Raw genomic sequence first — 18,804 nt, 5'->3', positions numbered from 1 at the left:
TAATGAAATATTTTAAAATTAAAAATGTGTTTTGTATCATTTTCTTAATATTGAACTACATTTGTTTTTTTATTTAGTTATTTAAAAACAATCTTTTCTTTTTTAAGCCTATTTAAAACTCAAACCGAACTAGAAAGTATGGTTTTAACTGTTTTATCAGTTAACGGTTTGAATTTTTTTTAATGGTTCGATTATTAAAACTGATTCGGTTCAAATGGTTTCATGGTTCGATTCGTTGAGTTCAAGTTTCAAACTTTTTAAACGGATCGGTTTTGAACTCTCAAACCGAACCGGACCGTTGTTGTTGATTGTTAACCTTTTGCTAGACTTGTCTAAACTTCACATTAATTCCGTTCATTCTCTTCTCTACGTATTCATCATCGTCTCCCATGGAGCACCTCCGACCCCCTCACAAACTCATCCTCACAAGGTGGGAATCCCATGAGATGAGAGAAGCGGTGGAGAAATCGAGAAAAGCTCTACTCAAACTCTCTTCAAGCTCAACCTCTCATAATTCTCTTAATTAATCTTGCCAATGTTGAGAACCTCTTCCTCCACAGTACTACACCTGAACTTGAAGGGGGATATCATTATGAGTCATATGGTGAAGGAGTAAAAACTCGAGCTTGGGAATGGGGGGGCAGAGACATGATGTTCGATTTCAGACATGATGATGATGATGATGATGCCTCTACTACACAACAACAACAACAACGGATGGCCATCCTCACGGCTGCCGCCAATCTCACGACTATCGCATTGACTTTAAAAGGAGCACTGGTTTCTTGCGGCATTGGACGAATCTCAAAGAGCTCTCTCTACACAATCCTATTGGAATGACAGAGGAGGAGCTAATGGATTTCATAGATCACCTAGCACCCCTAAAGAATGGAGCGGAGACAGCTGGTAGGATCTTTTCATCACCTCCTCAATTATACAGCCTTCAATTAGGTAGCCAGAGGGGTGAATTAAGCCGATCTGCTACTGCTGCGGTTGTGGATGCACTTTCTCGCTCCGGCCTTCCTTTCCTTGAAGGTATAGGGCTTCAGGAGCCTGCCGTCGAGGCCCAGCTGTGGAGGAACCAACGAAATTTCTTGTTGGGATCAGATCTGAAGCGAGTGCCTGCGACTTCCATGAGACTATTCATCTGCGGGGATCCATTCGCAGGTATAAAACACAGAACACACTCTCAAAATGTTGAAAATCAGGCAGGAGGCTAGATTGATGAGGTGTAATTCAAACTAAACACTTCCAATGCATAATTTGCTTATTTTGATTGGTGCAGGAAAGACTACCCTTGTATCCACCATGCGTTCCATCTATACACTCAAGCGAGATAAGCTAAAAGCCCTGCTTACCGGAGGTTCGCACACAAGGAATTGAGGTGCAGGCCATGAACAGTTCCACGCATTCCACGACTGCATGTTCCCAGACATAGGGTCAAGCTCTTATCATGTTCCATCCATGTTCATGTTCGTTTGGAGCCCCATGGATAGCGAAAGTAGCGACAGAGGCGCAAAGAAAAGCGTCGGGGACTTCGAAGCAAGCTTCAGGTACTGGCTCAAGTTCCTCGCCTCCAAAAGCCGTCAATCCAACATTGCCCTCAGAGTGATTGTGGTATTCACTCGATCAGACCAAATGGAGTTTGTCTCAAGCTCTCTCTCAGTTTCAATTGAATCTCTTCGATCAGAATTTAAATGGGTGATTGACATCGTGGACCCTGCATTTGATGTGGATGCAAGAAAGAAAGATTCTGTCAAAGCTGTAGGAGAATGTATTTTCAGAATTGCCAAAGAGGTACTCGAAGGTATCGAGCTCTACGACATCTGCACGCAAGTAAGTAAACATCTCTGGAATCATTCAAAGAGCACAAATGAACAAATCATTACATGGACGAAATTCAGCCAAATCTGCAATATTGATGGTCAGCTTTCCAATCCCACCCATGACAAAGCTAAGCTAAATATAATTGCCTTATCCTTGAATGAATCTGGTAACATCATATACATAAACAAAATCAAGCACATAGTTCTAGATCCCAACTGGTTTTGCAATCAGATTATGGGCAACCTCATTGGTTTCCCAAACTCAAAAGGATCATCTAAAGGTACAATTGTATTTGAGAATGGATACATCCCCCAGCATTTCCTAGAGCAGAAGTTTGAATCCATTATAAGACCTAAAGTGCATGGTTCATTGCTGGTAGAGTTGATGGAAGCCATGCACTTATGTTGCAAAGTTCCCAAAGTCCCCGATACCACGGGCGAGTGGATCTTTATCCCTGCCATATTGTCCAAGGATGAGGCTAGGGAACAACCCCAATGGACTCCGATGGATGATGATAAGGATACTTTAGTGTATATGGGAAGAAGACTAGGGTGTGAGAACAACAACTGCACGTTTCTTACACCGGGACTATTTCCGAGGATTCAAGTGTTATTTAACAATGCCTTTCAATCTGAGGATGATAAAGCTCAAGTGACATTGGGCAAGGATTTCATATCTATACGTTTCCCAAAAAATAAGATAATCATCGTACTATGCCAAGCAAAATCAAACTATGTGATAGATGTGTTGGTTCGAGCACAAAGTAATACTAAAGAAAACATGTTAAATACCTTAGCTTTTGTGGAAAAGCATATTATCAACACCTTGATCACAATATGTGCACAACCCACTGGCATACAAGGGGTTAAGTTGATCGAGAGCGTCATCCGGCCCGATTGCTTACATGATCCATCAAATGCACCAAAAAGAGAGGATCAATGTGTGAAAATAACTTACTTGAAGGAACAACTACGAGAAAAATTTGAGGAAGGCAAAGAAGAATTTTATGATTGGAAATGTACTAGAGACATGTATCAGTCTCTCACGAGTGCTCTCATAGATCTCTTAGGGTCAGAGTATTATGAGGAGGTCTTCAACTCATGTAAACAATGGTTTGAGGTGGAGGTGGAGAACGCATTGTTGAACAATGATAAAGTCAATTTATCTAGGCAATATCAAGGTCGTGAAAATATGATCACGCCTAACCTTGAAAACCAGTTGGTGCGAGAAGGGAAGACATCAGAAGACACAATAGAGGTGCAATCTAGTAAGTTTATGGTAAGGTCAATTTTAAGTTTACATCGTAAGGTCGATGCAACTCATGAAGAGGTTCTAAAGTTACATGATAAGGTGGATCAAATGACTAATAAGCAAGAGGAAATACATAAAGAACTTCAATGTATGAGGGAAGATGTTATTAGCAAAGTTGAGAAATCCGTAAACAAGCTTTTGGAGATGGCTCGAGATAATGAAGCTGAGAAGCAACTCCCTCGTGTTGCCTTCCTTATGTTTAAATTTCGTAACTCGACACTTCAAAGACTTACGACATTCGTGGCTAAACTTTTGGAAGGGGAGTTTGTGACAATCCATTTATATTGTGAATATAAGAGATTGCCACATCCAGTGAAAGGTCAACCTGGTATCACCCTCACCTACTTGTCAGAGTCTCGATTAAGGACTCTAAATAAAGCTCTTCCTTATATCAATGGTTTCCTTCGTGTTCTAATAATAGCTACTAGGCTTGGTGTTTCCTCCGTGGTTCCAATTGCAAGCTCCTTGATTCCTAATTGGTCCCCCCACTTCAAACAACTAGCAAATGGATACCCCATGATACAAACTACTATTAAATCAAACAAAGATACATATCTATTTACATTAGAATCTGCTTCCAAAGAGTGGCAAAAGTGTTTGGCATTGATATTGGAGGAAAATGGAGGATTGAGTGAGGAGAACATATCTAAGAAGTTCCTCCTCAAATGTGCCAACTATGAAGTTGATGGGAGAACTCAAGTTGCATGGTTATGTGAGACACACTATAAGGAAAAAGGCCCTTTTCACTAGGCTAAAGTATATCATTCTATATGTGTTTGAATAGATAACATTTTCTCATTGGTTTGAAATTCTTACTTTTCTTGAAACCTTTTGTGTTCCTTCACGACACCTGCATGGGCTTTTGTACCTAAAAGAAATCAATGTGTCTCTTTTAGGTATGTTGCACTAGTGCACGTCTTTCTCTTGATCAAAGTTGTATCTCCTTTAAGGAGATGAAATATGCAAGAGTTGTTCTCAAGCATTATTAAGCTGTAACAAAAAAATGTGTATTAGGCTGAAGAAAACACTTCCTTTTCTCTCTTAAATAATAATCTTAACAAACTAAATATTTAATGTGATAATGTTTCTTCAACAATCTCCTAAAGCATCTAAACGATATACAAAACACTAATACAAAATAGGGTGTTATCAACGCAAAAAATGTCTCTTGTACCTTTGATGCACGCGCCTAGTACGTATTTTACATATTGAGGATGTGAGCAATGTAGTATAGGCGTCATATAATGACATGCATGGCTTCGTCGTAGAGCTACACATTTTGTGCCTGTCGCAAGGCGACACATTATACATGTCACATATTAGCATCTTGCGACGGTTACAAAAATTGATAAAATGGTGAAGCCTCTCATATTATTTCTTTTCATTTGTTCTATTGTTAAATTATTGCTCTCTCTCAGCGTGTCTTTTAGCTCTCTCGTGTTGTCTCTTGCTTTGAACCTAAATGCTAAAGGCTGTCGACGCTCTCTTACTACGATCGCTCACACTCTGAAATTTACGCTCCAATATCACTTTCACTCACTAACTCACACTCTCCCCCACTCTCCAGATTCGATCCAAAAAACGAGGCCCACAAAGCCCAGTTCAATTTCACCTACTTTTTACACGTTTTGGCTTAATAAATGGCTTGGTTCTAAATGGTTCGGTTTATATGGCTTGGTAATTTGTAAATGGTTTGGATTGGGCCCATCACTATTTATGTATTAGGGCGTGACGCGTCTGTAGAGAAATTTACACATGCACAAAAAATTACATTGAAATTTGATACACGCACGCGCGCGCACACACACACACACACACACACATACACATTCAGAGTTAGTGTAAGGCTGGAGATATCATCCATCATTAACGTATCTAATAAAAAAATAGTTACCTTGAATAAACAATCATCACGTTCTGGATAGAAAAGACTACTGATTGAGAAACTCCCATCATTCCAAATTTTAATCATCAAATTCTATTAGCAAATTTAAGGTACACAATCTGATCAACAGATTTAAATGGTTTATGAACCACTTGATCGAACGTTTGACAATCTAATACCCCCCCCCCCCCCCTTAAGGGAAGCTTTAAATGCTCTCACTCCCAACCACGTGCTTCTTATATGTACATGAAATAGTTTGTGGAGTAAAGTATACAAGGATCTTGGAGCCAAATACAAATTACCTGCCAAACATTCGTTATGTCCAAGTGATAAGAGATCCCTAATGGTCGTTCCATGCTAATATGTTGTATGTAGTGATGAGATTAATAGAACTCAGCAGTGTTTTTTGATTGCTTAGAAAATGTTAGCGCTCCAAACTATCATTCATGTATGGTTTCATAGCAATGCATAATCATCGAACTTGGTCAATAGAAAATCTTACTTCTTTATAGTTTATTTCATGCATTTCTTACTTCTTCATAGCAATGCATAATCATCTAGCTTGGTCAATAGAAAATCTTAGTTCTTCATAGTTTATTTCACTGATACTAAAATATGTCTGATACAAAATCTTATTTCTTCATAATTTATCATGCATTTCAATTGCATAGGAAAGTTTCAAATATGTGTAATAGAAATTCTTATTTCTTCATAATTTATTGACATGCATTTCAATTGCATAGGAGTTTTTTTCACTGATACTCAAATATGTCTATCTTCGCCTCCACATATAGGTCAGCTAGTGAAAATTCTTAATTCTTCATAATTTATCGGTGCATTTCAATTGCATAGAGTTTTTTCCCACTGATACTCAAATATGTCTATCTTCACCTCCATGTATAGGCCAGTTAGTGAAATCATTTGATCACAAACCCACAATGAAGAACCTCCATAGAGTGTATCCTGTCAGTGCATGCACTGCAAGTTTCCAAACCTAATTCATCCATGTCATATCAAACTCTCTAAACAAAACAAGAATCTAGTCAATGCTTTTGTGAGCTATTGATTCAAAAAAATTATAACATACCAAAGTAAGCCACAATAAAACTTCGATGACTGCACCAAGTTCTCGCACGATATTCCCACTTGATTGATGGATGGATCAATAGACCTTTCGTAAAATTCATCACGAAAGTGGTGGTGAACAATCGAGTTTAACAATGACCAATTTGCCATCATCATCACATTGGATGCCCGATGCATTATTGTAAGGAGATTCATTAGGCAGCTTGGTTGTCTCTGCTTGAATAGTTATAATTGACAGTCAAATATGGTTTCCAACATTTCCTTTTCCTTTTCTCTGTCCAGATCAGAAAATCCAAAAAATCAGATTCAAAAACAATGAGTAAATTGTCAATTAAGTGGAGCCCAACCAGAGAAAATGTCAACAAAACAAATCACAAAATCTATGCTACATTAATCTCCATTGAAGTGAACTCAGTCTCTTATACATATATACACATTTTTTCTGTTTCATCTGAATCTCCTTCCTGTAATTCCGAAATGACAGAGACAGAGAGAAATCACATTACTTTGGTCTACACATTCTTCCTCTTCTTAGCGTAAGTTCTTCTTCACCCTGCTGTTCCCAATTCCTACCATGGCTCAGCAGCTTCTTCCACCGCCTCACCGCCTCATCATCACCGAGCGGGAATCGAACGGGATCAGAGAAGTGAGCGAGAAATCAAGAGAAGTTCTACTTCCTAGGAGTAGAAACCTGGGCATTTACCTTGACGCCTTCATGGTGAAGAAAGACATCTAATTCAAAACCATTGCCTGATGCATTCCATGTCAAGCATGTTGCACAACCTTGGCTTTCAATCACGACATTTAGAAACTTTCGAAAATAAAGACACTTTATAAAGTACGCGACATTGAATTATAAAACGACGTAATCCCTCCTCCCTCTGTGAATAAGCTTACCGACTGAAATAATATTCACCCGAATGTCCGGTACATGCCTAACATCATTTAATACTAGTTTGCAACCCGTGCTCGTGGTTAGAATTATATTTCCTATGCCGACAACCTCTGTTATGCCGTGGTTAGCCATTTTGACTTTGCCAAAGTCAGCACCGGCATATGACGAGAACATCTCTCGATATGGAGTAATTTGATACGAGGCTCCCGAGTCAATAATCCAATCAGTTTGTTGGCATGCTAAGCTAACACACGCGCGTCATCACAAGCAATGACAATGTTGCCATCACAAGTGGCTGTAGTGAGGTCATTGCTCTTATTATCGGTGGTTCCTTTCTTTTGGTCTCTCTTTTTCTTCCAACAGTCTCTCTCATAATGGTTTGGACCACCACAATAACGACATGAAAAATCTTTCTTGAAGTCTTTTCTACTACTAGACTTTGACCTCCCCTTAGAATTATTTCTATGATTTTGTGGACCCCTAACATGGTTTCATCCTCTAGAGGAGTTGTTTTCTATGACTAAGGCTTTATGGTCAAAGTTGGACTCCTGCTCCTTTCATCGTGCTTCTTCATGTCGAAGATTCGACTTAAGCATGTCCAATGTTAGGTCCTTTTGTTGCGTTGCAGTGCCAAGCGTCACAACAAGGGTTTCCCAACTATCTGGGAGAGAGCCTAACAATAACAAGGTCAAAACCTCATTTGCTAGAGGTATATCTAGAGAGACAATTTGACTTATAAGTGCTTGAAACGTATTAAGATGCTCTGCCATACTAGAGACATCTTGATACCTAAGTCTTACAAGTTTCAACACGAAGACTCTATTCAAAGCATTTTTTGTTTGAAACATACTCTCAATTTTTCTCCATAACTCGTGCGCTTTGGTTTCATCACAGAAATTGTTATATAGACTCATGTCTATAAAACATCGAATATATGCAGATGTCTTTAGATGCATGGCCTCCCAGGTTGATGTATCTATGTTCTCAGGTTTGCTCATACCATGTAGTACGGGCAACCACATGTCCTTACATACAACATGTCCCACATTTTGGACTTCCAAATGGGGTAGTTGGATCCTGTCAGTTTAATCATTCCGCCTAATGATTCATCCATATTCCAAGTCTTTGCAGAGGTATGAACCTTGCTCTGTTACCACTTGTTGGGAATATGGAGTGGAATCGAGATGATTAAAATTTCAAACAGAATTAACACTTGATAAACAATAGATGAAGCCACAAGATGAAAATGAGAGAGTCCATTGAGATTTAACGTGGAAAACCAAAAATTGGGAAAAACCACGGGAACCTTAGGTTCCGAAACAAATTCACTATTTTCTGACTATACAAAGGTGTTGACAACCTCTAGAGCTTACTCTAGAGATATGCACATATATTTCAAGGCTACTGCCTTGGATACAATATTCACCCTACCAGATAGGATAAACAATAGGGAAAAAAAACAAAAACACAGAACAAATAAACCTGTTACAAGTGGACAAAGAGTTGTTGTGACTCTTTTGGGTAGTCCAGACAGCACCTCGTTAGATCTCCGTCTTTACACTTGCAACGAGTTCTCGCTCTCGATCACCCTGTTCTTGAGCTCTCACACTTGTTTCTATTTTCTTGCAGAAGCTTTGTTGTGTTTTTCTCACACACCTCTTCTTCTGGAATCTTTGTTTTTCCAACCTTAGTTCTGTTCACTCGTGTGTAGTTTTTCTCTGTAACGTGCTCTATTTTCTCTGTCTTTCTCTTAGTTTTTTCCCTCTATGCGTTTTTTGTCTATGCCTTCTTTTTATCAGCCTTTTTGGAGTAACGTCTCCTCTTTGTGTATCTGCATTTACACATAAACATACAAAAAACACACACGCACACAAGAAGAAAAAAGGACACATAAAAAACGTATATATATATATATATATATATTAATAAACATATAAATGTTTCCTTTCTTTAGCTCTAAGTCGATTCGGCGTCCAGTTGAATCAACGCTCAACCTGAATCGATGCCCAACCAATTCAACACTCAGCCCGAATCAGCACCCAGCTGATTCGACACTGAGTTGGTATTTGGCTCTCAGGCAACTCCATGTCATGGCCTCCACTTGAGTGGATAGACCCAACAAGATATACATGAGAGGATCTTCATGGCTGCTTCGGAGAAGGTTTGCACCACCTGCTTCATTTTCTGGTTTTGGGGTAGGGAGTATGATGTGGTCCACAATGACTGGCAAGATTTGAGAGGAGAGAGAGGAGACTTTCATGATAGAGATGGGTTTCAAGAGAGGAGATATGATATTACAACTCGGGACGGCTATTGCTCAGCAGAGCTGAGGAAGATAGATATGGTCCATTTACGTTCCTTTCCATTTTTAAAGAAGCATTCCTCGACCTTACACCTCGTTCCTTATTATAGATCAATGTTCTCCCTTCATCGTCCATTATAAATTTGAGCAATTGACCTCTCACTCATAATATGAGCTCTTTGATGATTAAACAAAGTATGTTTGATGTTCTTAAGTTCATTATTTTCATTGTCTTCAAGTTGATCTTGTCTCTTGTCCTTGTCTTACATTCAATCTTTTGTATAGATTTAGTTTAACTCAATTCCTCATATGCCCTCATCACATTAGGACAAGGAATGGGAAAGGCAACATGACACTACATTGAAAAAATGAATAACCTACCAAGAAAGGAAACACACTACTATGTTGAAATGACGAATAACCTACCAAGACTTTTGACTTTATAATATGAGTAAACCCCAAATGTCGCAGAAGACAAAGATGCCAAAAGGCACTACAAGTGGCATGTGTGTCAATCAATGAATTCTTTTTTTCTCACTCATATTGGATTTGTTTTGTCATTTGGCAATCAAATGAAGAGATGTAATAGTAATCAAGATAGATGGACAAATCTTAATGCATTAGATCAACCAAGATGACGAGAAATCGCAGTTAATGGGGGTCCAAAAGTGAAGGTAAGGGAGACAACAAAAAGTGACGAGTTGTGTTTTCACAACAAAAACTTTGATATTACATGGTGTTGATATTGGACTAAATATTCGCACCAATAATATTTGAACACATTGTGTGATACCTAATGAACAAAAATAAATCACCAGAACACATTGCATGATATCAAACACCATCAACTATAATATTCACACCACCACATGAAACAACACATATCCCTACCACACAATGAAAGATATCAAATTTGCATCACATTAATCACATACCACAAGTACATTGATAGGATGGAGAAACTTTAAATACTCATCATCCAACACCATGCAAAAACATCAACTTGGAAGGTTGGAAAAGCTGATACAAAACATCGACTTAGAGGACAACGCTCATGAGAAACCCTCATCGAGCATGTTCTGCGTCATCAACTTCATAATATTTTGAACCATCTTTAAAACATAAAATGAGGCAATAACAAATCTTCTTGTTGTTAAATATATATATAAGATCACACCCTACGTCTATTAGGATAGTGACTAATATATGTTCAATCCACTTATAAGTAACTATGATGGAGTACAATAATCTACTTTTCCTAATCTTGATTAAGATGAAAGTTGGATCATGGCAGTGATTTATTATCTCTTCATTCTTCTATCATGTATATAGAAACATCATAAAGTCTCTTTGTGATTAAGTCATAGTTAAGTCAAGTGAAAGTAATTGTTTCCTAGAGTAAGATTCAATCTACTTCGTAGCTAGTTTATAGCATTATAGTTCCAAAGTGATTGACAGTCAATGGCACCCATCTCACCAACAAAAGGTTAGATAGTGATACGAGCAATCTAAACAAGAACAACCAATTAAGAAGTAGTATTCTATAGGCACATTGAAAACAGTTACATGCTCGAACTCCAACAAGAAATTCATGAACTACAAAACCATTGGGTTAATTATTAAAATGCATCTACACTTGATCAAGGTCACTAATGTTGAGAAGTGGAGATCTCCTTCAACTGTTCAAACCCAAATCAAGTGTAGGAATAGTTTGACCCAAGAAACTTGGCAAAGCCCAAAACTTATTTGAGCATATTGAGGAAATTGAACATATCAACTTGATCATGGATTTGTGGATTCAATTGTGCATGCAAACTAGATCAACCTAAAAGTTGTTCAAATGTCCAAATTTGACCGTGATTAACATTCATTTGTATATGTAAGCTTGATTGAGTGCATCTTATTATTTCACTATGTGCATAGACTCAACCAAGTTTGGAACTTGTACCAGAAACTCACTTGAGTTTGTTGTTAGTTAACTGCTATGAATCAATTGAGCACACCAACCTGAAACTGGATGACATTTGTATACTTTACTTCGAGAAACAATTTGCTTCAAAGTCCCAAGAAAAATAAGTGTACTTTCATTAATTCTCCTTAATTAATTCGCATATCTATAATGAGCCTAATTACACAACTATCTATTTCATTATTGGGCCTAAATTTACAAATAGAAAACAAACCCATTTTCGTTTCACATTTGCGTCCTCTACTTTCATATTACACGATGCAAAAGTGGCCAACATATTATCCCAATTTTCTTAAAGTCCAGTCACAAGTCATGGAAGGAAAAGGAAACGCGGCATTGCACTTTAATTAACATGCCCTAAACTTTTGACTTTATGCTATAAGAGTAAACATCAATGTGAGAGAAGACCAAGATGCCAAAGCCATGAATCACAACAATGCCGAATTATTCAAATCCTTGTTGTCTCATTCATATTGAAATTATTTTGACGTTTGACATTCAAATGGTGTAAATGAGAAACCTTTTTAACCAATTGGGGACCAACAATTGGATAGAAAACACTCAAGTAATCCTTTTTAACAAAGGTATCCCTCAACTAAAAGAAGTGTTTAGTACATGTACAAAAAATTAAAAAGCTTCTTAGTGAACTTGTTATCTTTCACTAAAAATGACATGTTATGATATCCATTACATGCTTCAAACTTCAAAGCATTCGACTCACTTTTCAACTTTTTATCCACTCCTTCACATTTTTCTTTTGTTCATTTAGTCCACACATGCATCCTCTTTCTCTTTTGTCATGGGTCTTATTCATTACAATCGGATCATATGGGCATCTCTCTTGAAGAAGCTTATTGTGGAATAGTCATATGTTGTGTAATAGATTGGGGATCATATGGGCATCTCCCTTGAAGAAGCTTACTCTAGAACAATCAGAAGAATCATTAGAACAATCATATGTGCAATAGCTTGGATGGCAACTTGAATCACCCAAATCCAAATAACAATAAGCCTTTAGTTTAGCTTAATTTTTCTATTTGCCCATACAAAAATTCCTACTTTTCAAAGCTTATGTGGATGCAACTAAAGCATTACCAAATGTGGGTTTAAATACTAAACTACTCAGTGCAGGTGTCAACATTTTGGTGATGCAAGAACCCTAGAACTCTGAATTCCATGTAATGGGCATGCATTCACAAATGCACTAGTGAAAGGCTCTCTTTGCTACCCATTTGGAACATTCTTGCATACTAATGCAAATGGATGAGGTGTTAAAGAAAGGGATAACTATCAGAAATCTTGAGTTGACCTTCGTCTTATTGGGGTTGATTATATAGGGTACGTTATTTTAAGACCTAAGGGTAAATTCACTACAAAGGCAAAAATGCCCTTAACCTCGTACATTCATTCCTCATTAACTTATATTTGTTAGTCGGTAATTGGAATTATACAATGATAATATTGAGCCTAGTTTTACAAATTTCATTTCTACATTTCTATCTTCTACTTACTTACACAATCTTCTTTTCTACAAATGGCCCACGAGGATGACCAACATCTTATACAAATTTCCTTAGAGGCCAACCAAAAGGTCATGCAAGGGAAAGGAAACACGACAATAAATTGAAAAGACAAATAATATGCCCGAGACTTTTGACAGAAGACGAAGATGCTAAAAGGAATTGCAAACGGCGTGTGCATCTATCCATGAAATTCGTCTTTCTCTCACTCATATGGAATATGTTTTGTCATTTGAACCATTCAAATATATAGTTTCAACTCCGTTTCATCAAACATTCTAATGAAGAGATCAACTTTAGGTGTGCTTCCTTCCACCTCATGCATTGAAAGATCCAACTTTTTGGAAGGACAAAAAAGTGGATGTTAATTTGCATCAACTTTTCTCCCATCAACGAAGTTGCCGAGAAACCTCAACTAAATGGTGCCCAAAAAGCTAAGTGAAGGGAGGCAACAAAAAGTGAGGGGGGGTGTTTTGTATCATTTTGTTCATGTCAACACCACAATAATGTACACTAAAAAGGGTGATGATATGTGGCGATGATATTAATGTATCGAATATCAGCACCACAATAATGTGAAGAAGCCATCGTGTGATACCTCATAAACACCAAATAAATTACGAGAACACATCCCATGATATAATGTGGATATCAAACACCACCAAATATGATATTCACACCACTCCATTATGTTGTATAAAACAAAACATATCCCTACCAGGGAATAGTAGATGGATAGGATGGAGAAACTTGAACTAACAAAAGATATCCTTGATTCCCTACCACATTATGATAGGACGTGACCATTACTCACACAAACGTAGGATATCGACCTCTTGACCGAAGAGTCATATGTAGGATATCGACCGCGAGGGGCAAGACGATCACGCGTCTTCCCTTTGTGTTAACAACTACATGGAAAGGGAATAGATTAAGATAGGGAAGAAGAAACCTCAGTCCACACATTTTTCTATTAGAGACAAGAGAGAGAGAGAGAGAGAGACGTATTGCTAAAACTTGAGAGGACTCTACATTCGTCCTCGTTTTATTAATTTCCGTCCATTCTCTTCGCTTCTTATTCATGGAGCGCCTCCCACCCCCTCACCGACTCATCTTCACGTGCTGGAGATACGATAAGTTGAGAGAAGCGGTGGAGAAATCGAGAGCAGCTCTATTTAACCTCTGTTCAATCTCAACATCTGTAACTCATGATCTAGACTTAATTAATCTTCCCAATGTTGAGAACGGTTACCTCTTCCTCGTCGATACCACCAATTTTGTTCCACAGGAAGCCTTGAGGCGAATTCAGACGTCATTTGGTGAAGACGAAAATTGGGAATGGGGGGGCACTGGCCGAAGCTCAAAGAGCTCTCTCTAGAGAGTATGTGGAGTCCAATGAAAGAGGAGGAGCTAATGGATTTCATGGATCACCTAGCACCCCCAATGAAAGGGGCCAAGACAGCTGGCCGCACCCTCCATTCTTCTCCTCCTCAATTATACGGCCTTCAATTAGGTTGGCTGCCAAATTGTTTAAGCAGATCTGCTGTTTCTGCAGTGGTGGATGCTCTTGCTCGATCCGGCCTTCCTTTCTTTCAAACATTAGGGCTTCTGGATCCTGCCATTCAGACGCAGCTGTGGAGGAACCAGCGCAATTTCTTGTTGGGATCAGATTTGAAGCGAGTGCCTGCGACTTCCATGCGATTGTTCATCTGCGGAGATCCATTCGCAGGTAGAAAAACAGAGAACATTCTCAAATATTGACAAATCAAAACAGCAGGCTAGATTGATGGGGGTGTAATCACACTAAACCATTGCAATACATAATTTTCTTATTTTGATTGCTCCAGGAAAGACTACCCTTGTATCCACCATGCGTTCCATCTATGGCAGCAAGACAGATAAGCTGAGAGCTCTGTTTACAGGAGAGCGTACACAAGGAATCGAGGTGCAGGCCATAAAAAAGGATGGAATCCGAGTGTCTGTGTGGGACATGGCAGGCCAACAACAGTTCCACGCATTCCACGACTGCATGTTCCCAGACATAGGAACCAGCTCTTATCAGTCCCCATCCATGTTCATGTTCGTTTGGAGCCCCATGGATAGCGAAAGTAGCCACAGAGGTGTAGAGAAAAGAGTCGGGGACTTCAAAGCAAGCTTCAGGTACTGGCTCAAGTTCCTCGCCTCCAAAATCCCTCAATCCAACATTGCCATCAAAGTGGTGGTGGTATTCACGCGATCAGATCAAGTGGAGTTTGTCTCTCGCTCCCTCTCACCTTCCATTGATTCTCTTCGATCAGATTTCGAAAGGGTCATTGACATCGTGAACCCTCCATTTGAAGTGGATGCAAGAAAGAAAGATTCTGTCAGAGCTGTAGGAGAATGTATATTCAGAATTGCCAAAGAGTTGCTCCAAGGTATCGAGCTCTACGACATCTGCTCGCAAGTAAGTAAACAGCTCTGGGATCATTCAAAGATCACAAATGAACAAATCATTACATGGACCAAATTTAGCGAAATCTGCAATATTGACGGTCAGCTTTCCGATCTTACCGGTGACAAAGCTAAGCTAAATATAATTGCCTTATCCTTGAATGAATCTGGCAACATCATATACATAAACAAAATCAAGCACATAGTTCTCAATCCAAATTGGTTTTGCAATCAAATCATGGGCAACCTCATTGGTTTCCCAAACTCAAAAGGATCATCTAAGGGTACCATTGTATTTGACAATGGATACATCCCCCAGCATTTCCTAGAGCAAAAGTTTGAATCCATTATAAGACCTAAAGTGAACGGGTCAATACTGGTAGAGTTGATGGAATCCATGCACTTATGTTGCAAAGTTCCCAAAGTCCCACATACCACAGGAGAGTGGATTTTTATCCCTGCCATATTGTCCAAGGATGAGGCTAGGGAACAACCCCAATGGACTCCGATGGATGATGATAAGGATACTTTAGTGTATATGGGAAGAAGACTAGGGTGTAAGAACAACAAGCGCACATTTCTTACACCAGGACTCTTTCCAAGGATTCAAGTGTTATTTAACAATGCCTTCCAATCAAAGGATGATAAAGCTCAGGTCACTTTGGGCAAGGATTTCATATCCATACGTTTCCCAAAAACTGAGATAATCATCGTGCTATGTCAAGCAAAATCAAATTATGTGATAGATGTGTTGGTTCGAGCACAGAGTAATACGAAAGAAAACGCCTTAAATACCTTGGCTTTTGTGGAAAAGCATATTATCAACACCTTGATCACAATATGTGCACAACCCACTGGCATACAAGGGGTTAGGCTAATCGAGAGCGTCATCCGGCCCGATTGCTTACGTGATCCATCAGATGCGCCAAAAAGAGAAGATCAATGTGTGAAAATAACTTACTTGAAGGAACAACTTCGAGAAAAATTTGAGGAAGGCAAGGAAGAATTTTATGATTGGAAATGTACTAGAGACATGTATCATTCTCTCACGAGTGCTTTTATAGATCTCTTAGGGTCAGAGTATTATGAGGAGGTCTTCAACTCATGTAAACAATGGTTTGAGGTGGAGGTGGAGAATGCATTGTTGGAGAATGATAACGTCGATATATCTAGGCAATATCAAAGTCGTGAAAATGTGATCATGCGCAAGTTGAACCTTGAAAACCAGTTGGTACAAGAAGGTAAGACATCAGAAGACACAATAGAGGTACAATCTAGTAAGATTATGGTGAGGTCAATTTTAAGTTTACGGCGTAAGGTGGATGCTACTCATGAAGAGGTTCTTAAATTAAATGATAAGGTGGATCAAATGACTAATAAGCTAGAGGAAATACATAAAGAACTTCAATGTATGAGGGAAGACGTTATTAGCAAAGTTGAGAAATCTGTAAACAAGCTTTTGGTGATGGCTCTAGATAATGAAGCTGAGAAGCAACTCCCTCGTGTTGCCTTCCTTATGTTTAAATTTCGTAGCTCGACATATCAAAGACTTATGACATCCGTGGCTAAACTTTTGGAAGGGGAGTTTGTGACAATCCATTTATATTGTGAACATAAGAGATTGCCACATCCCGTGAAAGACCAACCTGGTATCACCCTCACCTGCTTGTCAGAGTCTCGATTGGCGACACTAAATAAAGCACTTCCTTTTATTAATGGTTTCCTTTGTATTTTGATAATAGCTGCTAGACTTGGTATTTCTTCTGTGGTCCCACATGCAAGCTCCTTGATTCCTAATTGGTTCCCCCACTTCAAACATCTAGGCAATGAATATCCCCTTATAAAAAATACTATTAAATCAAAGAAAGATACATATTTAAGTACATTAGAGTCTGCTTCCAAAAAGTGGCAAAAGTGTTTGGCGTCGATATTGAAGGAAAATGGAGGTTTGACTGATGAGAACATAGCTAAGAAGTTCCTTCTCAAACGTACGAGCTATGAAGTTGATGGGAGAACTCAAGTTGCATGGTTATGTGAGACACACTATAAAGGAAAAAAACCTTATTCACTAGGCTAAAGTATATACTTCTATATGTTTTTTAATAGATAACGTTTTCTCATTGGTTTGAAAACCTTAGTTTGATCAATAACATTTTCAAAATGATAAATAGGTGAAGCTTCGCTATTATTTATTTTCATTTGTTCCATTGTTAAAGTATTGGTCTCTCTATGTCCTTTTTTGTCTTTTAGCTCTCTCTTGTTGTCTCCTGCTTTGAAGCTAAATGTTAAAGGTTTTCGATCTTTTACTGTGATCATTCACACTCTCATACTCTGAAATTCATGTTCAAGCTCACTTTCACTCACTTACACTCTTTTCCACTCTGCACATCCAAAAAACGAGGCACGTACATCCCAATTCAATTTCACGTACTTTTTAAACGTTTTGGCTTAAATGGCTTGGTTCTAAATGGTTCAATTTATATGTCTTTTAGCTCTCTCTTGTTGTCTCTTGCTTTGAAGTTAAATGTTCACTCACTCACACTTCCTCGTATCCGTCCACATGCACACGTGTGCATGTGTACACATACGTAATCATAGATTGACATATTCGCATTCGTTGGGTTTCCTATTCGAATGCAAACGAATAAGAATACGAATGGGTGATCAAGTATTCGTTTAACTAAAAAAAACTGTCTTTTTTAATTTCCTAGGATAAAAGAAAAGGAACTTGACAATAAATAGGGATAATAAAAGAGGGACTTTGGGATTTGTCACTACTAAATTTTTATAATAAATGTATAACTTATAAATTATAAGTATTCGTTTTATTTTTAATAAATAAAATAAAGGATCATTAATTTCTCACTTTTTATTCACTCAAAATTTATGGATATTTTTATTTTGACATTAAAAATAGTACTTCAAACTAATCATATATTCAAAGTTTATACTAATCATATTTGTATAGTAAATATAAAAATATTCGTTTTTTAAAAATTGATTAATTAAAATAAGTTTCATAAACTCTCTTGACACTATAATCTATTAATGAATAATTGTTCTTTTTTTGGTAAAATAAATTTATTTAAATAAATAAATAAATATTTTATATCTATTTTGCAAAACGAATGGTTTTTGAATATTCTTAGGGCCATTTCATATTCTCGAATATTGAGAATATTGTGCAAGGAGAATATCACGAATAGCATGCATGTGTCAATCTATGTACGTAATTACTCACACTCACAATTACACTTACACATTTATACATACACATCAACAACATATAACATTCCACCTTCTCTCCGTACATCTCGTACGGTAACAATTCTCGGTCTTTTACTGTGATTGTTCACACTCTCATACTCTAAAATTCATGCTCACTTTCACTCACTAACACTCTCCCCTACTCTGCACATCCAAAAAATGAGGCATGTAAATCCCAATTCAATTTCACGTACTATTTAACGTCTTGGCTTAAATGGCTTGGTTCTAAATAGTTCAATTTATATGGCTTTGTAATTTGTAAATGGTTTATATTGGTTTCAAGGTCAAGAAAAAGAACTGAACATAAACCGA

At 37.9% G+C, this 18,804-nt stretch overlaps 1 protein-coding gene across 2 annotated transcripts; it reads left to right on the top strand.

Moving 5' to 3' along the window:
• Positions 1 to 752: 752 nt before the first annotated feature.
• On the top strand, positions 753 to 17,390 carry LOC147865994 (protein TORNADO 1-like). Of its 2 annotated transcripts, XM_087316357.1 has the most exons (3): positions 753 to 872; positions 14,227 to 14,524; positions 14,643 to 17,390. In XM_087316357.1, the coding sequence occupies exons 1-3, from the start codon at positions 837 to 839 to the stop codon at positions 17,300 to 17,302; spliced, it is 2,994 nt and encodes a 997-aa protein (XP_087172483.1). In that variant the 5' UTR covers positions 753 to 836; the 3' UTR covers positions 17,303 to 17,390. The 2 variants fall into 2 exon arrangements, with proteins under 2 accessions (XP_087172483.1, XP_087172482.1); XM_087316356.1 differs by lacking the exon at positions 753 to 872 and having other exon boundaries at positions 14,149 to 14,524.
• The last annotated feature ends 1,414 nt before the right edge of the window (positions 17,391 to 18,804 follow it).

This window comes from Azolla caroliniana, unplaced genomic scaffold, assembly GCF_043228905.1.
Source record: "Azolla caroliniana isolate FFs.n. ecotype wild unplaced genomic scaffold, voAzoCaro1.0.p SCAF_3, whole genome shotgun sequence".
NCBI classification, from domain to species: Eukaryota; Viridiplantae; Streptophyta; class Polypodiopsida; order Salviniales; family Salviniaceae; genus Azolla; species Azolla caroliniana.
The sequence above is the reverse complement of the archived record's forward strand: the minus strand, read 5'-3'. Positions and strand labels throughout refer to the sequence as shown.

Excerpts from the sequence above, each read along its gene's own strand:
- LOC147865994 (XM_087316356.1), top strand. The coding sequence starts at position 14,179 with ATGTGGAGTCCAATGAAAGAGGAGGAGCTAATGGATTTCATGGATCAC. Across the intron at positions 14,525-14,642 it reads CTGCGGAGATCCATTCGCAG|GAAAGACTACCCTTGTATCC; the intron begins GTAGAAAAACAG and ends TGATTGCTCCAG.